At 33.1% G+C, this 20,177-nt stretch overlaps 1 protein-coding gene across 1 annotated transcript; it reads left to right on the top strand.

The window, feature by feature from the left end:
- Positions 1–212: 212 nt before the first annotated feature.
- LOC119640483 (glycerate kinase) lies at positions 213–17,119 on the top strand. The gene is made up of 3 exons (XM_038038570.1): positions 213–1,455; positions 1,513–1,848; positions 16,874–17,119. Exons 1-3 carry the CDS (start codon positions 301–303, stop codon positions 17,117–17,119), a joined length of 1,737 nt encoding a protein of 578 aa, XP_037894498.1. The 5' UTR covers positions 213–300.
- Positions 17,120–20,177: the final 3,058 nt, after the last annotated feature.

The following is a 20,177-nucleotide window of genomic DNA, read 5'->3' as shown; positions in this document are numbered from 1 at the left end:
GTCAAGAATGGCAGCACTGAGCAATAATAGTTTAGTAATTAGTGATATAACAAAATTTATTAAGCTTGGATGTCAACCTTAATGGAATATCTCTAAAATAAAAAAAGTGACATTCACAATTAACGATGTGTAATTGTGAATAGCATCGTTTCTTTTTACGTTTCATATCACATTTAGTTTTCAATCAGCTGTAAAAGCAGCTGCTTTGATAAGTCTCTCTCGTATCAATTTAATTATCATATCATGTAAGAATTATCAAATAATGTAGGAATTATCAAAGGGGAAAGAGAAGAGATAAAAATGAGTGGTTCAAAAATACATTTGCAAAATTTAAAACAAATTTTCTTGGAAGCTGTGAAAGCGGTGCGACCGTCCAGTCTATTATCCGTTAAAAATAACTTTAATTTTCAACCAACGCAAATTGGAGAGGAGTTGTGCATAAAAGTTGATGGAAAATTGTGGAATATTAAAAATAAGCGTTGTCATGTGGTAGGTTTTGGTAAGGCTGTTTTGGGTATGGCTGCTGTTTTAGAAAAGGCATTACATCAACATTTGGTTTCTGGTATTTTAAGCATACCGAAAGGAGCGAGTGAACAATCTCAAAGCCAAGCGGATATGCAATTGTCGTCAGACACAGTTTTTCGTGTATATGAAGGAGCCGAGCATAACCAACCGGATGAGACGGCTTTACAAGCCGCTTTGGAAATCAAACATTTAGCTAAATCCTTAGGTCAAGATGATATCTTGTTTGTTTTGATATCAGGCGGTGGTTCAGCTTTATTGCCAATGCCTCGTCGTCCTGTGGATTTAAAGAAGAAAATGTCACTTGTACTAGAGCTATCAAATCGAGGGGCTAGCATAAAAGAACTGAACATTGTACGTATTGCATTGTCGGATATTAAAGGTGGCCGGTTGGCGTTGGCTGCTTCGCGAGCCCATGCCGTTGTATCCTTGATTATTAGTGACATAGTCGGCGATTCGATAGAGTTAATAGCCAGCGGTCCGACTTTTTCTAAAACTATATCCAAGCATCCCAAACCCAAAGAAATTTTAAGAAGATATTCGTTATGGGACAGCTTAGATAAAGATATTCAGAAAATGTTGAAAGAGACCCCCGTATTTATATCTCAAGAAATTAAAAACAACCACGTCCACATAATAGGAGATAATCGTGTTGCAACTGTAGCAGCGCAGCTTCAAGCGATAATATTTAATTACACGCCATGTATTATCAGCACCACAGTGCAAGGAAATTTAGACAATTTAGTGAAGCAATATTGCGATATTTTAAAAGGCTTATACCAAGTCAATGCAAACATTATAACACAAGCGGAATTCCAGAAAACATTCCCTTTCGGTGAAGGGCATTTTCAAAAGCTTATGATCACTTTAAAAATGTGCTTCACACGTAGAAAACCTTTACTTTTAATAGCTGGGGGGGAGCCGACCGTAAAGGTGAATGAGAGAGAATATGTAAAGTAAATTTTATATAAATCTTTACTATATTTCTAGGTTAAAGGAAGCGGTTTAGGTGGCCGTAATCAGGAATTATCGTTACGTTTATCTAAAAGATTTTTTGAAGATCCTCAGCTAAGAAATATATTTTTCCTTAGTGCCGGAACTGACGGTATAGATGGTCCCACCGATGCTGCCGGTGCCCTAGGCTGTCATAATGTTATACAGGATTTTTTAGATCAAAACGATAACGATTTAGAAAAATTACAAACTTATTTAGAAGAAAATGATTCGTACAATTTCTATAAGAATTTAAATAATGGGGAATATCAAATTACTACCGGCCATACGGGTACAAATGTTATGGATTTACATTTCTTATTATTATCAGATGTAGGTTTTTAATTATTTTTATTAAATTTTGTAATAAAGCAAATTGAAAACAAGCTTCACACTCGTTTCGTCGTACATATCATTTCGTTGGAAACAATTAAAAATTTTTTGTTTAAACTGTAAAAATTTTAAGAAAAACTAAATTTTTTGCTTTCATTTCAATTCACTTTTTAGCTGCAGTCCAGCAGTATACAGCGACGCAATTAAAAAAAAAAGAAAAAATTCCATTGAACTAAAGGTTTTTTTTTTCTTTTTTTCTGTAATCATCACTCATTAGCAAGATATTTTCATTAGTGAGAAACATTTGCATAATTTTTCTGTCTGAAAAGTGTCGCCAATAGCTTCCTCAAGTATGTTAAGAAAATTACAGGAAATAGCTGAATTTTTCCGAGGCATTCAGTTGAACTCACTACCAGACTAATGTCTGGGTACAAGTTTCGAGCAAAGAATTTGTCTTAGGTTCATGTCGCCCGAGAGAGAAATTGAAAATCATGATCCTCGGGTAACTGAAAACAATCAAGGAGGATGTTGAAAATGATTTTAAGCCGTGCGTTCGGAAAAACCTGTTGGTAGTCCCGCTATAATTTCTAAATTTGTTGTTTTTGATAGTTGACTTCTTCAAGATGTTTGCTTCCTTAATTATGGGCGTGCTGAATGGTGTTAAAGTACGTAGCCCCGGCAAATCTCTTATTCATCTCTTTACCACAACGTCTCCGCGATATCATAAATAAGAAAACATTTATCGATTCTTTTTCGATGGCGAAAGTGCCTGAAATCGTTTGTTATTAAAGGATGTAAGTGATGAATTTCAAATCGGGAAATCTCAAATCCGCAACTGGGCACTTTTAACCAGAGAGAGAAAAATCTTATATTCATTCTCTATTCTTCCCATTTCAACAAGATAAAAAATCTGTAAACCAAAAATGATCCGGTTTTCTTGCGACTATTTCTTTTCGTTTAGTAGGGCTCATAATACACGTTTTTTATTGTTTACATGAAAATTTAAACTAGAGAAGCGTTGAGTAGATATTTACTTGTTGCGTCGCTATAGTTCTTTTCCATTGTAATCAAATTTTTAACCAAAATAAAGAGACAAGTTGCAGACAGCATTGTGTAAAAATTGAAGATCGCGTTTATACATACAACGTGACGAAGCCTGCGGTAAACTTGCTGGCAGGATAAGGGCTTCAAATTTCATAAATATATACGTTCTTGTTCTTGTACGCGTGTAGCTCAAATCGGTCAAAGGTCGCTCCTAGAGTACGATTTAAAGCGCGAGAACACCTGGATTTGGAAAAGAAAAACAAAAACTATTGTTATAAGCGAAGCGAGAGTGACTTCATGTGAATCCGCTGAAGTAACGGGTTTTTTAAGCGGCGCTTTCCACTAAGTGGGACAATTAGTATAAGTTAGTGGCCCCACTACACATTAACTGAAAGTGTATGGCCAATAAAATCTCTCTGGTAAATATTCGAAGTCTATGTGGACTCGATTATCGCGATTTGGATTACCAAAGCTATCGCGATACTTCCTTTGGGGCCATAGCCGTTAGTCAGGACTTATATACTTCTCATGCCTAGGCGTTCTAGGAAATCGTAACGCTATCACATTTGCCTAGGCAACCACCCACAAATACATGGGGTTTTCAATAGCACTCCTCCTTCGGTTAAAATATGTCGTAAGTGATGTACGTAATGTTATCAAAATATCTTAAATATGCGATCTCTATGTTGAAGAAGAGAAAATAAAACGGACCGATAGACAAGCAGACGGACCGAAAAATTTAGTAAAATGTGAGACTATGTTCTAAGTTCTTCTGAATGTTGCATATATGTGCCCAAATTTAATATACCCTTGTATCCCAAGTATTGTAGGGTATAAAAATTTCAAGAGAAAGTAAATTGTTTACTTTCGTTTTAATTTAATTTACATAAAGTGATGATCATTTTTAGCTGCATGTGTGGTGCAATAACAACAGCACACATATAAAGAAACGTAATTAAAAAAAAATTTCAATTGAACTTTAGTTTTATTACGACGATCACTCATCAGCGAAATATTTCCATAAGTGAGAAATATTTGCATAATTCTTCCGTCATAAAAGTGTCGGGAATAGCTTCTCTGCAGATGTAAGCAATAAATTGAAAGAAAATGGTTAAACGTTCAGAGGCATCTGTGTGGAAGTGTTGTATACGAATTTGTCTTCCTACCTATTCTGTGGGTGAAGATATGAAGCAAAGAATTTATCTTTAGATTTCTATCTCTCGAATAGAATATCACGAACGTGAGCTATGAGTGGTTTAAAACCTTGAAGGAAAATCTTGAAAATATTTGAATCTGTATTTTTAGAAAGGCTTCGTGTTTGCTAATAACCGAAATGGTCTACTAGTGTCTTAAAGACTTCTTAGAAGTTCGGCCATCATTGTTATCCAATTAAGAAAATGTCTATAAATTAAAATCAAAAAAAGTTGAAACATTGACGTCATTGATGGTAAGATCAAGTTAACAGTCTTATTGAAAAAACCTAAGGTTTGAGAGAAATCCTATGTGAATGGATCCATATGCGATTTAATGGTACTCTTTACCATAACGACTATGTAAATTTCTATGGCAGGAGCGAAAAGTCCGTTTAAACAGGCAGGCACATCAGTTACCTAAATGCTGCGTTAGAAAAAAAATATTTTATATTATTATGATGTTGATAATTAAAGATTTCACATTGCTTAGCACGTGTGGTTTTTAAACCAGAAAATTGAGTTTTTTTTTTTTCTTCTTCTTCTTTTTCTTCTTTACAACATTTCAGCAAACGTATATAACATACGACACATGTGCCCATAATATGTGGCTTAACACTTGGAGAGGCCAAACATACATTAATTACTTATAACTATAAAAGTTGTTAGGAGTGTCTCTGCTTACGGCATGGGAGTCTGAAAGTATGTAATGATCAAGGTTAATAATATTTTTTAGTAACATTTTTGCACAATTGTGTGTATTTTTAAAACCCAAATCGAAAAAATGAAAATAAATAAAATTTTAAGCAAAATTGACATAACACAATTGCCTTTTGAAGGCCTAGATCCTACCCCCAAAATTTGAAAAAGAAATCACAACGAAGCTAATAGCAAAGCGTATTCAGAAAAGTTTAATTTTTGAATTTGTCAGCATGAACCTGATACAAGCGTATACTAAAATGACATTCATTCGCTCGTTAGGCCCAGAAGTGCACGCCTGCTTATCTTTCAATAAAGTGCACTCTTTTCTTTCTTTGTCCTTCGAAAACTATCACATTTGCTTTATAATAGATTATCGAGCTATCTTTGAGTATGTGTCTGTCTCAATATATTGCAAATATTTCGCTTTCTATCTAAATTTCTGAGTTATGTCCAGAATGTGGAGTAACTACTTCTGTGTCTTTTTTCTATAACCTACACCACATAAATGCGTATTAGATTTGCCCGGCTGTATGCAACATCGGGAAGGAAGTTCACCGAAAAAGCTCGCAAGTTGTTATAATTTTCGTAAATTTATCTAGACTTCTGAAAAGCTTCCGACTAGAACGGGCGAAATTTGAAGACCTTTTTTTTTGACATAGGCTTTCATAAATGGTTACCAATTTTTAAGCCATTTTTTTTGAATGGGTAGTGACTGTTTTCACAATCGTTTCAGCGAATCGCTGCGAATGAAAATGGGAAAAATTAAGTATCGGGTTCTCGTTAATACTTCGCTTCGAAATGCGAATTAAACACGAGTGTGATCCTGTTTATAGGAATTGTGAGCCGTTGTTGATCCAGTTTCTGGGTAACGGTAAACGTTCGTGGCGGTTAAATATCGTAAGAACACCACAAGTCTTCTGTCAAAGACCGGACAAAGCTTCGTCAATATAGGAATGGCAATCGTGTAAGACACTAAATGAAAAGAAAGCACAACGTGAACAATTCATTTTTTGTGGCGAACTAAAGCTGCTTCTTTGCCAAACAATAATGATTGCGAGTTATCACCGCGAGATTGAGGATGTGAGAATGGATTGACGGTTGAAGATTTATAACTTTTTGAAAATATTTGATGTTATGCATAATTTATCATATTCGCATTGCCAATCTTCAAAATTATATGTCTCGCTTGAAAAGTGTTCGCAAATTTTTAGACATGATCAGGGAAATTATGCCTTTCTAGAATTGTGCTCGCTGTTGTATTTCTGAGTTCAGTATTCCAGGTCACATTATAGCTCGATAAGGTTGACAGAGTTGGTTCATTTTTATTTTGAAGATTGAAGCTAAAGGTCTTGGTCCAAGGGGCGTCCGCACAACATCTTACCATCTTCAAGAAATGAAACTTTAGAGATGTTTCACCACTAATACTGCTTGGGCTTCGACGTTTGATAACCGCTGCTGCTGGTCAAGCAAATGGATAAGAGCGTTTTGTAAAAATATACAAAGATTACAGTATCAGGAATCTCTTCCATGCTCTCACAAAAATATTTGGTCCTTTTATTATTGTTATTCTTAGTCTTTGTCTTAGTATTAGTTTTAATACTAGCCTTAGTCTTAGTATTAATCTTATTCTTAGTATTAGTCTTTACTCTTAGTCTTCTTATTTCGTTCCCTATTATTATTCGTATTCTTCTTTCTCTTGTTCTTGCTGTTGTCGTTATAATTCTTCTTCTATCTCTTTGCATTCTTTGCTCTATTCCTTTTTCTTCAGCGTCTTCACCGTCTTATTCTTAATTTTATTTCTCTTGTTCCTCTTCTTGTTTCTTTCGTTCGTTTGTTTTCTTCCTCTTATATTTCTTTTTATTCATATTTTCATTAATAATCTTATTATCTTTGTTCATTTTCTTAACAAATAATTTCAAATAATTTTTGAAAATTTTCCTACGTAACGCCTGCTTGCTTCCGACTGAGATAAAATTCACATTAATGTGAACTGCTTTACGAGTCTGATTTGCATTATAATCAAAAATATGCGAGGGTTTCACTTTAGTTTTATTCATAAATCACAATTACGTCCGTTTCCGCAGGCATTTTGTCTGATGTGATATATATATATATATGTATGTATATGTACAGGATTACATTAGATTTAGAATTTAACGTTAAATAAATTTTACTATTCATTCTCTTAAGAGATTAAACGATATAGTTATGTGTTACAGTCATAACAACAATTTATCACAACAGTACGCGTAAATGTGTTCGCTGCAATTAACATGAATCTAAATTATTTTTATGGCAGATTTTAATGAATTCATATTCATGTACACATGCCACATGCATATACATATATATATATATATATATATCTATATATTTATATATCTAAGGTTATGTGCATATGTATGCAGTTGTAAAAAACTTATGAACTTACTCAGGCACTCATAGGCTAGGAGTTATAAGATCATGATCTATATTTAAACAAAAATTTTAATGAAATTTTTTTTTGTTTTTTTTTTTGTGTTTTGTATTAAACGGGTAGCGTCAATTTGTCTGCTGGTATTGTGCGTGAGTTAAGTTTTTAGACAACAATAATAGCAATAGCAACAATTGCATAAGTTTATTTCAGGCTACAGATGGTTGAACTCGTTTAAGATGTTGATCTCAATCACGTATAAAACATTATAAAGTATAATGATGATGATGATGATGATGATAATGACGATGATGATGACGATGTTGATGATGACGATGATGATGATGACGATAATGACGCCGATGACAAAGTTGATGAGTATGTAGCGTAGCGTAAGATATATTTTACTACGTGTGGTGTCACTACTTCATTCACTTTCAAGTTCCAGGTTCAAAACTCAAACATGCGCGTACGCATACGAATGCAACGGCACACACGTTATAAAGTGTCGCGTTGATTTATTAATTAAAGCTACAACGAAGCATTTTTATGCCGCTAGCCATTAATAAAGTATTTAACTGGAAAAATTAATTGTCTCGCTTATAGATGAGTGAGCGAGTACGGTTTACATACTTAGGTAGATATATTCACTCTTACGTATACATAACATAACTCATTCATTCACTAATGTGTCAGAGTTTGTCTTTCTGAACATTGCCCATGTGTTCGCTTATGCTATAAACAAACGTAAAACAAACATACTAACTATTACTCTGTCCATGTATATATATATATATGTATGCATATGCATATATATGCAAAGCGTAAAACATCTGGTATATGTTACATAGACGTCTCAGAAATACCCACAAGTAAATGTTTTCTCATCGTTCGTTTGTTTTCATAGAAGGAAAAGAATTTTTTTTTTTTTTTTGATGCAATAAATGACTTATGACCGGAGGAATGGTCAGAGAAATAATAAAAAAAAAAAAATGCAAAAAAAAAATATTTCTTCAAATTTTTATTTTTTCGATTTTGTGATCTTTTGTTCTGCTGCTGTTTATTTGATAGCTTCCTTTTGTTAATTTTTGGATGCCAAGTTTTGTATGTGCATATACATTAGTTATATATATATATATATATATGTATATATATATATATTAATATATATCAATTGACTTGACCACTCGCACGGGCAAAAAAGCATTTATTTAAATTTCAAAATTGTCTTTTCCTGAACGATTGTATCATTGCCAGACCTACTGACGCGCTTCTCTTCTTACATACAAACAACATTTCACAAGGTTGAAACACGCTTATGCAACAATTTACGTGCGCCTCGTTTGTTTCCCAAAAAAAAAAAGAAAAAAAAAAAACTCCCAAACTTAATGCATATACACCGAGGTATGCTTGTAAAGGTGTTGAGATGTAACATAATGGCTTAGCTTCCCAACGCGCGCATACGCTAGTAAAGGAGCGAATTGAACGAACAAATAGACAAAGCTTAATTTATTTTATTATTTATTTGTGTGTAAATGGTTCTATAAAGTATTAACTTAATATCGTAACATCTGTTTAATTGCAACAACGCGCGTAATATTTGTGCAGAATGCGCGAGAAGGAGAGCGGCAGTGCAGAATCGATCTTTGCCGCAGCAAAGTTAAAACAAGTAGTGCCACTTGCCTGCAGATAGTTTCTCATTGAGTTCCTGTTATCATTTCTGCTGTTTATCTTGTGACTTGCATTGCTCGTGAGCATTTAAAAAGAAATGTTTACTTTTATGCGCCGCTTCGTATCATTGAGTCGTTATTTTCAGAGTAGCAAAGGTTTTATTTATAATTCTTGAGAGATCTTTTAAACAAATTGCTTACAGGAACTTATATTTACAATACATCTTTTCGTCCTCCCCGTTCGAGTATTACGATTTAAGTCTCTTCACTCGACTGACTTTGCTTTCAGCAAAAATATTCTGCTTATGTATCTCTTTAGCGAGCAAGTTGTTGCGACCAAATTTCTTTGTGACATTTTCATGCTAATCCCTTTTTTATACGACTTTTTTTCTGTGATTTGGTTTATGTGACTTTTTTCTTTGTGCGATTATACCTCTCATCGAAGGATGAGGAATGTACTCACCTTGTCAAAACTTCTCCAAGCAGAAAGCTTCAGGGACCCCACAGTAGTTCAAAAGTTCTTGATCAGCATTAATTCCGTGTCCGTCTTTCCGTCTATTGTAAGCACACTTATGGCCGCAAAATGAAGCTATTGACTTAAAATTTGGCAGAAACATTGGAACTCGGTCGGAGGGCACGTCTCCTGTACCATGTAAACCTTTGTCTATCCATAGGATTAAAAAATTGGTCTTTTACTTACTACTCATCAACTACAGCAGATAAAGCTACAAAAATTTGAACGTATATATGGTGGTGCTGTAGTGCATCTATAAAATGTACCAAAATTTAACTTTTTTTTTCAATATTTTTATAACCAATAAAGTATATATATTCATGGCTACTTTCATATGTGGAATACTTCTAAGCATGTCCGCCTGTTCAACAGTCGTAGTCCATCCATTTGGACGACTATCAAACTGTGTAGAAAAAATCACCTACAAATTTACAAAAGAGTTAGAAAATGACGAAAGCGAGTCAAGGAGTACGTCTACACAACCAAAACTGAGAACACTTTTCCTTTGCTCATAAACTACAGCAGACACACGGCATAAATTACCACAAAATTATTCTATAAGAATATCAAAAATCAGCAAATTTACATTTCTCTTGTTTTTTTGGTCTTTTATAGGATAACGGCAAACTTATCACAAGTAAGCTACAGGTTATACAGGCTTTGCAGAAGAGAAATATGTGCAGGAAGCAAGAAAGTTACTTTGCAGCAATAAATCTGTCGCCTTAAGAGAACCGACTAGCTTTTCGTCTTCATTTTCATCTAGCTCGGACTCGAAACGATATCTTGCGAACAAAAGCAGATATAGATAGATAGCTTATCAGAATTATTTAAAAGCCTACAACAGCTGCGATCGACTTTTTTGATTGTCACACGATTGAGAAAAATCTTAAGATGATCTAAGAGTGCTAAGCCATTGAAGGCTTCAATTTCAAATGAGCAGATGAGCAGTTGAAAACGGGATATAAGGAGGCAACACTCTTGATGAAAGACTCTTTAGAGCAAGCATTAGCATTCAAAATTGGGTGCACTTAACTTATTAAGAAGAGCCATCGAATTTATTAAATGTTTTTTTTAATTGCATTATATATATATATATATATCTCTCTCTCTCTCTCTCCTGTTATTTATTAAATAATTATTTAATTGCATTATGCATTGAATTGTAATGCGTTTCTAATAAGTGTGAAAAATTCTTGCATAAGTAATAATTAAAGATAAATACGGAATTAGAAATGAAACATGACAACAATCGCATCGTAAGCAATTTAGTGTTAATTACTATAAATCAATAATTAAGTTGTACTTCAATCAACATCTGCATACTAATCACACTCACAACTGCTTTCCCGAGCTAATATCGCAAACATACTTAATAAAATATAATAAATATTTCCACATAAAGACATTTATTTACTTAGGGGAGCGTACAATAAATCATAATAATTATTATTAAAAAAAATAAAAACAAAGATAATAACGATAGAAAACAGAAATAGTGTACCAGTAGTAAGTAGCAAATGGAAGTGTGAATAAGAACAATAATAAAAAAAAAAAAAACATAAAAAAGCAATAATAAAAAAATGTTGACAATTAAAAATTTAAATTAGTTAAACTATTTTTAGAGTAGCTTTATACACTGCCCACCAGGCGAATTGCTTTCAGTTTTATTTTCTTTTCTTTTTTACTTTTGAAAAAAATATAATGTAAACACGCCTATTGTGTGCGGTCTAATTGCTGCAGTTTTTTTTATTATACTTATAAGAGAAAAAAAAAATCCTAAATACGTCTAATCCAAGGTCAAGCAATATGGACCGATTTACTTCGCAACGAAATTTGCTTTCACTTAGCAAACTTATTCATAGGCATAAGTGTGACATGCGTTGTCCGCTTATTGCAACCAATTGTTGTAATTCGGCGTAGAGAGTGTGAGTTCTTAAGAAAGGCGCTCAATGGATAAGTTCGTGTTGTTACTCAAGCGTGTATGTATGAGTGCAGTATACTTTTCTACATACCAGAGGTAATATGACCCATTGCTTACGAAACAAATGACGCAGGGATGGCCAGATAGTCAGATGAGAAAATTGATGAAAAGACAGGAACAAGTCTTAGGGTAGATGGAGGGGAATAAATTTATGATTTTAGGCTGATCGCACTCCATGAGACTATTGCTGCTTCGTATGCCTGGGTGTACGTAGGCTTACTGATAATACAACAACTTTTAGGCAAAGCTCGACTTTGCTCATTCCGTTCATAATCTTCTTAAAAAATGCAGGCCTCACATGTTATGTCGTCCAGAAAAAAAATTTATCTTATAAAAAACTATTCGAAGGGAGCCCTATTTAAAGGACAGAAGCCTAGACAGATAATTTTATTATAAGGAAGAATTGAACAACCGAGTTATTTCGCTAATTCTTTAGGGTATTTTCTAATTTGCTTTATGCTTTTCCTAAGCCAATATATATGTATATATATATATGTATATATACGATTTTTTTTTTATTTATTGCCCGACTGATATTGAGCTTTTAAATGAAATATAAATTAATTGTTATTCTACATACAGTGTTCTGAAAGATTCTATGGAAAATTATTAGCAATAAAATGTTTGTACAAAATTCTATAAATATGAACAACAATTGCTTGTTGCTATTTTTATTCAAATCGAGGTCTAGAAAATGTATTACTATTATTATTATTATTATTTTTTTGTTTTTTATTTTTTTTTTTTTGCTTTATACATTATTATGCAATTGATTTTAATCAACAGCAACTAATCATTGCTTTTTATAAGGCAATCTAACCTAACTTAAAGACGACAAACTTGAAATTAATAAACAACATAATAATAAGAATAAATAAAAAAAAAAAAAAAAAAAAAAACTAATTAAAATATATGTAATAAAATTGAAAAAGTTCTAGACGAAATAGGAAATTGATTTTGTTGTGCTGCGAACGAGTATGGAAATAATTTGGAGGCTGAGAATATTAAGAATGCACGGTATTAAAGTATTAGAGAGGTATGTTAATCTTGTTTTTTTTTTTTTTTTTTACATAGGTAGAGTCATATTTTTTGAAATCAATAAGAGCGCATGTATTTACACAGCAAACATTGAAAATTAAAAAGGGATGTATGCTGCTTCTGCTCCTCTAATTATGGATGAGGTCATGATCGTCAAAGATACATTGGAAGAAAAGTTAAAGAGAAAATTACATAAGGAAATCTACAATTTTATTTAACTCCATCTTTATATTCAACAAATGTTGAGAAAATCAAAATCCAAACAATTTCGAGAATTCGCCTTGATCATACAATTGCAACTCACTAATGGATCTTGAAGCAGTCTTCCTCCCCAATCTGCAATTGTGGACCAATTATCACTATAAAGCGCATTCTCTGTGACTGCCTTAACCTTGCCTTGGCTAGTAGTATTGCATTTGGAAAGATTAACCCTATGGGCATTCTACAATTAGCTACAGAACAGAATATCAATACAATATATTACTTTATCAAAACTGCTAGGCTCAATATCTAATGCACTTTTATAAATTAGAGCCGATAGCCTGTGTTGCTAGTGCCCAATGTCTTTTCTTTAATCTAAGAATTTATTTCATTAGTCTAAAATTATAATAATGATAAAAAGTATTTTAAATGGATTTGTTTGTGTTTAAAGTCAATCAAATGGATTTATTTATGTCTAAGAAAATAATATGAAAAGCAATTCTGAAACCCATTTGGACCTATGGCACACAACTTTAGCACAATGAAATTCTTCAGCACTACCAATCTAAAACGCTGCGATGAATCATTATTGTTATGTATTGAGTTTAATATAGCATTAAATCATTATAAAGGTTAAAATAACCTCTACACGCATATAAAAATATGTAAAAGAAATTGTAAAGGTTTGTTCCCCGGGCAGACTGCGATTAGATGTAGATTCAGCTCATTATTTAGATAGAATTAGTTTATGAAAAGTAGCAAGGGTTCAGTTCGATCGATTTCTAGCATGATATGTCACGTAATTATTAATATAACGCGTCGAGATACATGTAAAGTCTTCAGAAATACGTTGTTCGATGAATTTCAAAGCCAGCATTTTCGTTGAAATGAAAAGCACTCCCGCTTACAGTGGAAAGAAATTATTGTCATGATGCAATTAGGTGTAAGACGCCCAACTAATTGGCCAACTTTTTGACATTTTCTGTATGACTGTTAAAACAACAGACAGAATTCATAAGCAAAAGAACCGATAGATACCATATGTCAAGTTTGCAAAGTTTCCCAAGAGGATTTCAGCGGACAGATAGACAAAAAGATAATTCTATTTGACACCCAACGTCTCAATGAATTCATCTTACGTATTAGAGCACACTCAGGTTGAGTAAAGTTCGATATCAGATACTCTGGTGCATTAGTATATAGAGTGTTCGTGCAGTCTAGAAAGTTGAAAATTACTTGATCCGTTTCTCTCTGTGTCATGTTTGCTTGAACGATGATCTAAGATCATCGATGTTTGTCCGACTTTTTCCTTTACCAATCGTTCAAATATTATTGCACTGAACCATATAGGAATAGTTAGTAGATTAGTGTTCAATACTTACTTACTGATCGTAAATATGTAGTATTTCTCGTAATTGATTGATGAGTTAGCTGGAAACGATCAGGTAATTATTATAAATATTTGAAATAACTGATTAATTTTAGAGACATCATAACATTTCATAGTCTATGAAATTTATATATAGATCTTAATTGATTTTTTCAAAATCTACTTAAAGTATTCATTTAACTGTTAGTTAAGTGACGAATCATTTGGAAATTGCTTTATGTGATACGTGAATTAATTGATTAAAGATTAAATTCTTTAATTTATCTATTAGTTCTATAGCAAGTTAATTAATGAAATTAATTGATTTATAATATAATAAATAAATGAAATTTATTAAATGAATTATTTTTTAAATAAAACGCTTATTAAACTTTTTCTTCTTTTATTATTATTTATTATTTGAGTTTTATTCAAGAAACTTAAAAAACTCGAATAATTTGTAAACTTTTAAAATCTAAGTACCTGGGCGCCCCATACACGTTGAACCTTATCAGCACATTTTCTATCATGATAATACGAGCTCTTGCATTTCTCTCTTACCGATTGAGTATTTGAATAACAGGAAAAAATAATCAAATTAACGGCTCGTCCGCTGTTGAGCCTTGATTTGTTCCACTGACTTCTTTTTATTCCCGCATGACAAGCATAAATTGCGTAAACAGCGATTTTCGTCGGCAGAAGACGATGACCTTGACATGCTTAAAATCCCTGTTTTGGATGTGTCACAAGCCGAAGGAGAAAAATGCTACTGCAAATGCCTTGAACCTATGCGAAAGTATTTATGTGTTGTAAAGATAAACACTTTGATCCATAATAACACTACAATGGACTACACTGCCTTACGGTTGTACATGTGGACAGAAAAATAAGTGCGAGGCCTCTCCTAGAAGTTGTAAAAGGCACACGACGTGGCAAATTTCCGAATTCCCGAATCTGGGATCATTAGCTAATAAAACGTAGGAGACTTTAGTGTTGCTTTAGTAGATTTTTCAGCTGAGCAGTAAAATAGATGCGTCCTCTTCAAAGTTGCGGAAAGTTAAGTGTTTGCAAAATAAGTCGATCATATCGTTGCAGCCAAGAAGGAGGATGGCTAGGTCATCCTCTTCGAAATCAGAGAGGGAAGTACAAATTTATTACCCAATAACTAGGACTATCACATAACTTTGTCACAAGTGTTTAATTTCAAAATAAGGTATTGTGTGGTTGTATCGTGGATTCGACCTATTTCAATAGCATTCGTCCTTGGGTCAAAACACGTCAACGTATCAAATGTAAACAAAGTATTACGAAAATTGCGGTCTAAAGGTAAAACACAAGAAAATAAGACGGACGAATGGGCTGACAAAATTAGATTCAGTGAAGTGATTTTGAATATAATAATAATTGTAATAAAACACTGATATACCTGCAGGCCTCCTGAGTGTTACGCACATCCTAACATGTTAAATATTTTCTAGTGTTGTAGGCTATAATTAGCGGTCGCTAAAGTATTCCTAGCTACTTTACTACTAATAGCTACTTTAGAGACCATGATTATTGTTCGCCATCGGAAATATTAGAAATCACTTGTATAGTTTATTGTTTCCAACATTTGGATTATTGCATTGCTCAGAACACGATTCTTATATCCAAAATAAAGTGAATGTCAAATTGATTCGATAGGTAAGAGAGTGGACTCTCATTAACTTTGTATTCATATGAACTTCTTACATATCATATAGAATACTATAGTTTCGCATTTTCGAAGAAGATAACAACCGTTGAGATGAGTTGGAGGATAGTGGGATTATGGAAGTGGATCTTCTTAATCCTTGGTTCGCTTTGTATAATGTTTGAGTTTAGTTTGATGTCGATGGTACTGGCGTAAAAGGCATTTCTTTACATCAAATTGGTTTACGCGGTATATCTTAGGATCGCTCAAATTGAGTCGCTTCGATCCCATGTGTTCGGGAAGCATCATCCAGAATTGACCCAAACTTATTCTGTTTCATCACATTTGTTCTTTGTAATTGATTGCGATGTGACGTTTGACGTTTGTCCGCCATCTAATTGAACCGGACAGGGTAACTGATGGAGACATCTAATCATGGTATTAGTTTTCCGAGTTCTTGGTTTAATTGCTTTAATTGCTTTTAAAGCATAGTAAAAGAGCGTTTAGTTTAATGCTTAATTTATGATCTAGATAATCGTTGCCTGGAGTTATTCTATAAAGGACAAAGCACGATCATAAATTTGAAAATATCGCAGATGGCATTGAAGAGTTTTTTCCCCAAAGAGATAAATAACTGCTAGTTACAGTTCGTAGAGGAGTGATGAGGAAGTTAAGCGGGATTTGTGATTGTCTTAAAATTATTGAATTTCCATATGCGACAATTTTTTTGCATAAAAATAAGAGCGTTATGCTTAAGTCTGCTTGTGCGCGTATTCAGCATGCATAGCACTCTCTAAAGCTTGTCTCCAGACCTCGTCAAAAAGGTCATAAAAATAAAATTTAGTTATTAGCTAAAGTGCTGGAACAAAAGGGATTACATTGAACATGAGGAATATTTATGAATATACTTAAATGAATGTATGTAAACTTTGAAAAGAAATTGAAATTTTACATAGAATTCCTTCTAATCTTACATTAAGGGCAGCTCTACTTAGGTAGCAAGCGGATTGTGACCTTATTAAGCGGTAATTAAATTCAAAAAAAAAAAAAAAAAAACGAAATATTTTGTAGTAATTCTTTCAAAATTCATCTTTCCGAATACATACATACGTATATATGAATAAATGTTTAGATGGCTGTGTATATATTATAGTTGAGTTCGAAAAATTGAAAATATTAATAAAATCAATGATGTATGCATATGTGTAAATGTTTTTGTCTTATGTTGTAGCGAGTTAAGTCAGCTGCTGCTGCTGATGCTGATGCTGATGTTGAAGCTGAAGCTGATGCTGCTGCTGCTAGTGCTGCTGCTGCTGCTGTTGGTGGTGGTTGTCAAAATGCCTCTAGCAATGTTAGGCAAATGAGCTTAACAGTCGCCCAGCCGGTCGGTCATCCAGCTAGCTACGACTACAATAACACCAACAACAGCAACAACAACAACAACAACAACAAAAAGATCAACAAAGAGAAGCAATAGTAACAACAAATACAACAACAACAACAACAATAACAGATAAAATACATGAACATGAAGCTGAACAAGCGAAACAAACAATTTTTTGTAGTCAGTCGTAATCAACAACGTGTGAGACGCGCTCGAAAAAATTTTCAAACCCACTTCAATACGTTTTAAAACTGCAAATATATATATATATGTATATATATATATACATATGTATAAAAAAAAAAAATATCTTTCCACAAATTTGAATGCCTGGTAAATGGAACTCAGGGGAAACAGCGTAATATAAGAAATTCGCTGTTGCTGTTGTTGTCTTTTCTTTTTTTTTTTCGTATTTTGAAAATTTAATTTTCAATGAAAAAAAGTAGTTTCTTTTCTTAGGTTAAATAAAAATCACAAAAAATCGTGTTAAATAAATGGTAAACAAGTGCATCGTGTAAAAGTAAAATTCATGAAAAACATGAACGCGTTTAAATAGAAATTATTTACAAGAAAAATTATGTTCAACAACAGGTGTGCAAATAAAAAATGGAAATTTTACTTAGTAATAATAAAAAAAATATTTATTTCCTCAAGGAATTTTTTTTTGCTTTTTTTTTTTTGTTTTTGCCCACAAAGCTATGAACCGAACATTAAAAACGGAGAAAAAAGTGGTTTCACTACAACAAATAGTCAAAAGAAAAAAAAAAAAACGAAAATGAATATTTATTAAATACCAAAACCAGAATTAATTTAATATATGATTTAATTTATTAAAAGAAAAAACAAAAAAAAAAAAAAATTGAAAAGACGGCAAAACTGAACGAAAATATCTTGAAATTGTAGAGCATGCGTGTATACACACATTACCAATTTGTTAAGCCTATGAGTTTTTGCTTTTGTTTTTTGTGTTTTTGTAGTTTTCTGGTTCAAAAGAATGAAAGAAAATCGTTAGAGTTAAGTGTTGATTGGCTTCTTTACTCGACTTTACTTGTTCTAGTTTAACGTACGCGTTCGCCTTAGATATCGCGTTATGAACTTGACAAACATAGGCATACATATATATACATATATATATGTTAGCTCACGCGCGCGCGAGCGCACACAAAATATATACACACCTACACAAAAGCACAGGATATGTTCGTAAGATGACGGAAATTATTAGCTGGGCATACGAGCAATAAAGGCAGGAAACAGAAGTTCAAAGTTCAGAGAGAGAGAGAGAGAGAGAGAGAGAGAGAGAGAGTGAAGTAGTAAAGACAAAAGAAGGGCGGCGCACGAGGGGGGGGGGGGCTTGAGGGACAAAACACTAAAATCCTGTTAGTCCTTTTATCGTACGGTTGCAATATACGGTATCATTATTTTGAGTTAATAAAATTTTTTTTTTGTCTTAATTTTTCCCTCATGATTTATTAGAAAACATTCCTAAGAACGAGTTCTTGCTTAATACTCGCTTTACAATTTTATTAAGAGACGGATCGTAAGTGATGGGAGAGAAAGAAGTAGCAAATCTAAATACATGCGAAATATTCTAAATGAGAATGTGTGTAGTGCAAGAGACGACAATATGTTTGTACATAAAAGCAAGTGCAAACTGCATATATAAATCAACACCAGCAACTGCAACAACAATAACAACAACAACAAGAATAGATAGAAATAGCAGTAACAAGTGTAAAATTTTTAATTACACTTCTGCTAAGCTATCGTTCAAGGTATGTGTGCGTGAAATAAGAGAGTGAGAGAGAGAGAGAGAGAGAGGGAGGGCGAGAGACCAAAAGATAAGAAGATAGAAATAGTAATAAAAAAAATCATAATTATAACCCAGCAAGAAGTACATCAGCGTCGTTGATATATTTTTGAAAAATTATTTTAAACAATGTTGCTCGATATTTCTAGAGCACTGACCATTACTACCATAATGAATTAAAGTAGAATTTAAATAACAAGTTTATTTCTGCATAATCAATTTTCGAGCTTGAGTAGCATGAGTATATTTCAGTAATCACTAATTAACAAGAAGAAGTTATAAGGAAAGCGCGTGAAGACGAGACTTCTTTAAATCCCAAATAAAATTTGTTGGCGATAAGACACAATGAAAATAAAGCGGTTGTAAAAATAAATAAAACTCGATTCATGCACAAGAAATATTTTTGTATTTAATTAAAATAATGTAGATTACATAACAAAACGAACCGGTTAACCGGTTAACCGGTTTCGAAAATCCTCACACACATTAAAGTAATATTCGATTTATGTTAGTCGCATAATGTTCTTTTTCACACCAACAAAGATCTTAAAAATAAATCGGATAAAATTGGATTGGAAATGTTGATGGCTTCTTAGGAATCGATTAAAGATTAATTTTGAAGAATCGACTTGTAGTAGAAACACTAACTCTAAAATGTAAACATAGAGTTGAAGGTACGATAACTAAATCTAATTTTATATAATATACGGGACAAGATGTATTTTCTTCTTTTTCATTTTTGGTTGGATGGCCAATCACTCAGGGTATATCCCCATATAACGCAACGATGGCCAGAAAGCAAGGAGAAAAGAGAAAGAGATAAGGAATGGTCAATGGTTAGTGTGTGTATGCCGAAGCCGTAAGCGTCATATTTTTATCGACGAAGCAGTCGCAATCGTTATGACTATTGCGCCATTTTTTTGGTGAAATCACCGTGACACCATTGCTACAGAATTGGGAGATTGGGGGATTGGGGGATTGGGGGATTGTGGTTTTTCAATTTCAATTTTTTTTCTTCACTCAGCTACAAAAAATCTAATAGGTTTATCCGGGTGAGTGGGCGAGTAGGCAAAGGGTCTCAAGTTCGGTAGGATTTTCAGTAAAGCCGATAGCCTTAGACTTTAGTCTGCAACTTTATTTCTCTGACTAAACTGACAGTAGTAATAATAATAATAATTTAATAACTTTAAACTTGACATTATTTCGTAAGACTAAATGACGAGAAGGTAGTTAGCATAAAATTTATATTTAAATGAACTAACACACAGATTGCGCAATGAAAGGGAAAACAAAAGACATGTTCGTGTACGCCATGGAATGCTATCATAGTCGATTTGTATC

Source organism: Glossina fuscipes, unplaced genomic scaffold, assembly GCF_014805625.2.
Source record: "Glossina fuscipes isolate IAEA_lab_2018 unplaced genomic scaffold, Yale_Gfus_2 121, whole genome shotgun sequence".
Classification (NCBI taxonomy): Eukaryota; Metazoa; Arthropoda; class Insecta; order Diptera; family Glossinidae; genus Glossina; species Glossina fuscipes.
The sequence above is the reverse complement of the archived record's forward strand: the minus strand, read 5'-3'. Positions and strand labels throughout refer to the sequence as shown.

Coding starts and splice junctions, on each gene's coding strand:
- LOC119640483 (XM_038038570.1), top strand. CDS start 301: ATGAGTGGTTCAAAAATACATTTGCAAAATTTAAAACAAATTTTCTTG. Junction 1,456..1,512: donor GGGGGGAGCCGACCGTAAAG/GTGAATGAGAGA, acceptor CTATATTTCTAG/GTTAAAGGAAGCGGTTTAGG. Junction 1,849..16,873: donor ATTTCTTATTATTATCAGAT/GTAGGTTTTTAA, acceptor CTTATGTTGTAG/CGAGTTAAGTCAGCTGCTGC.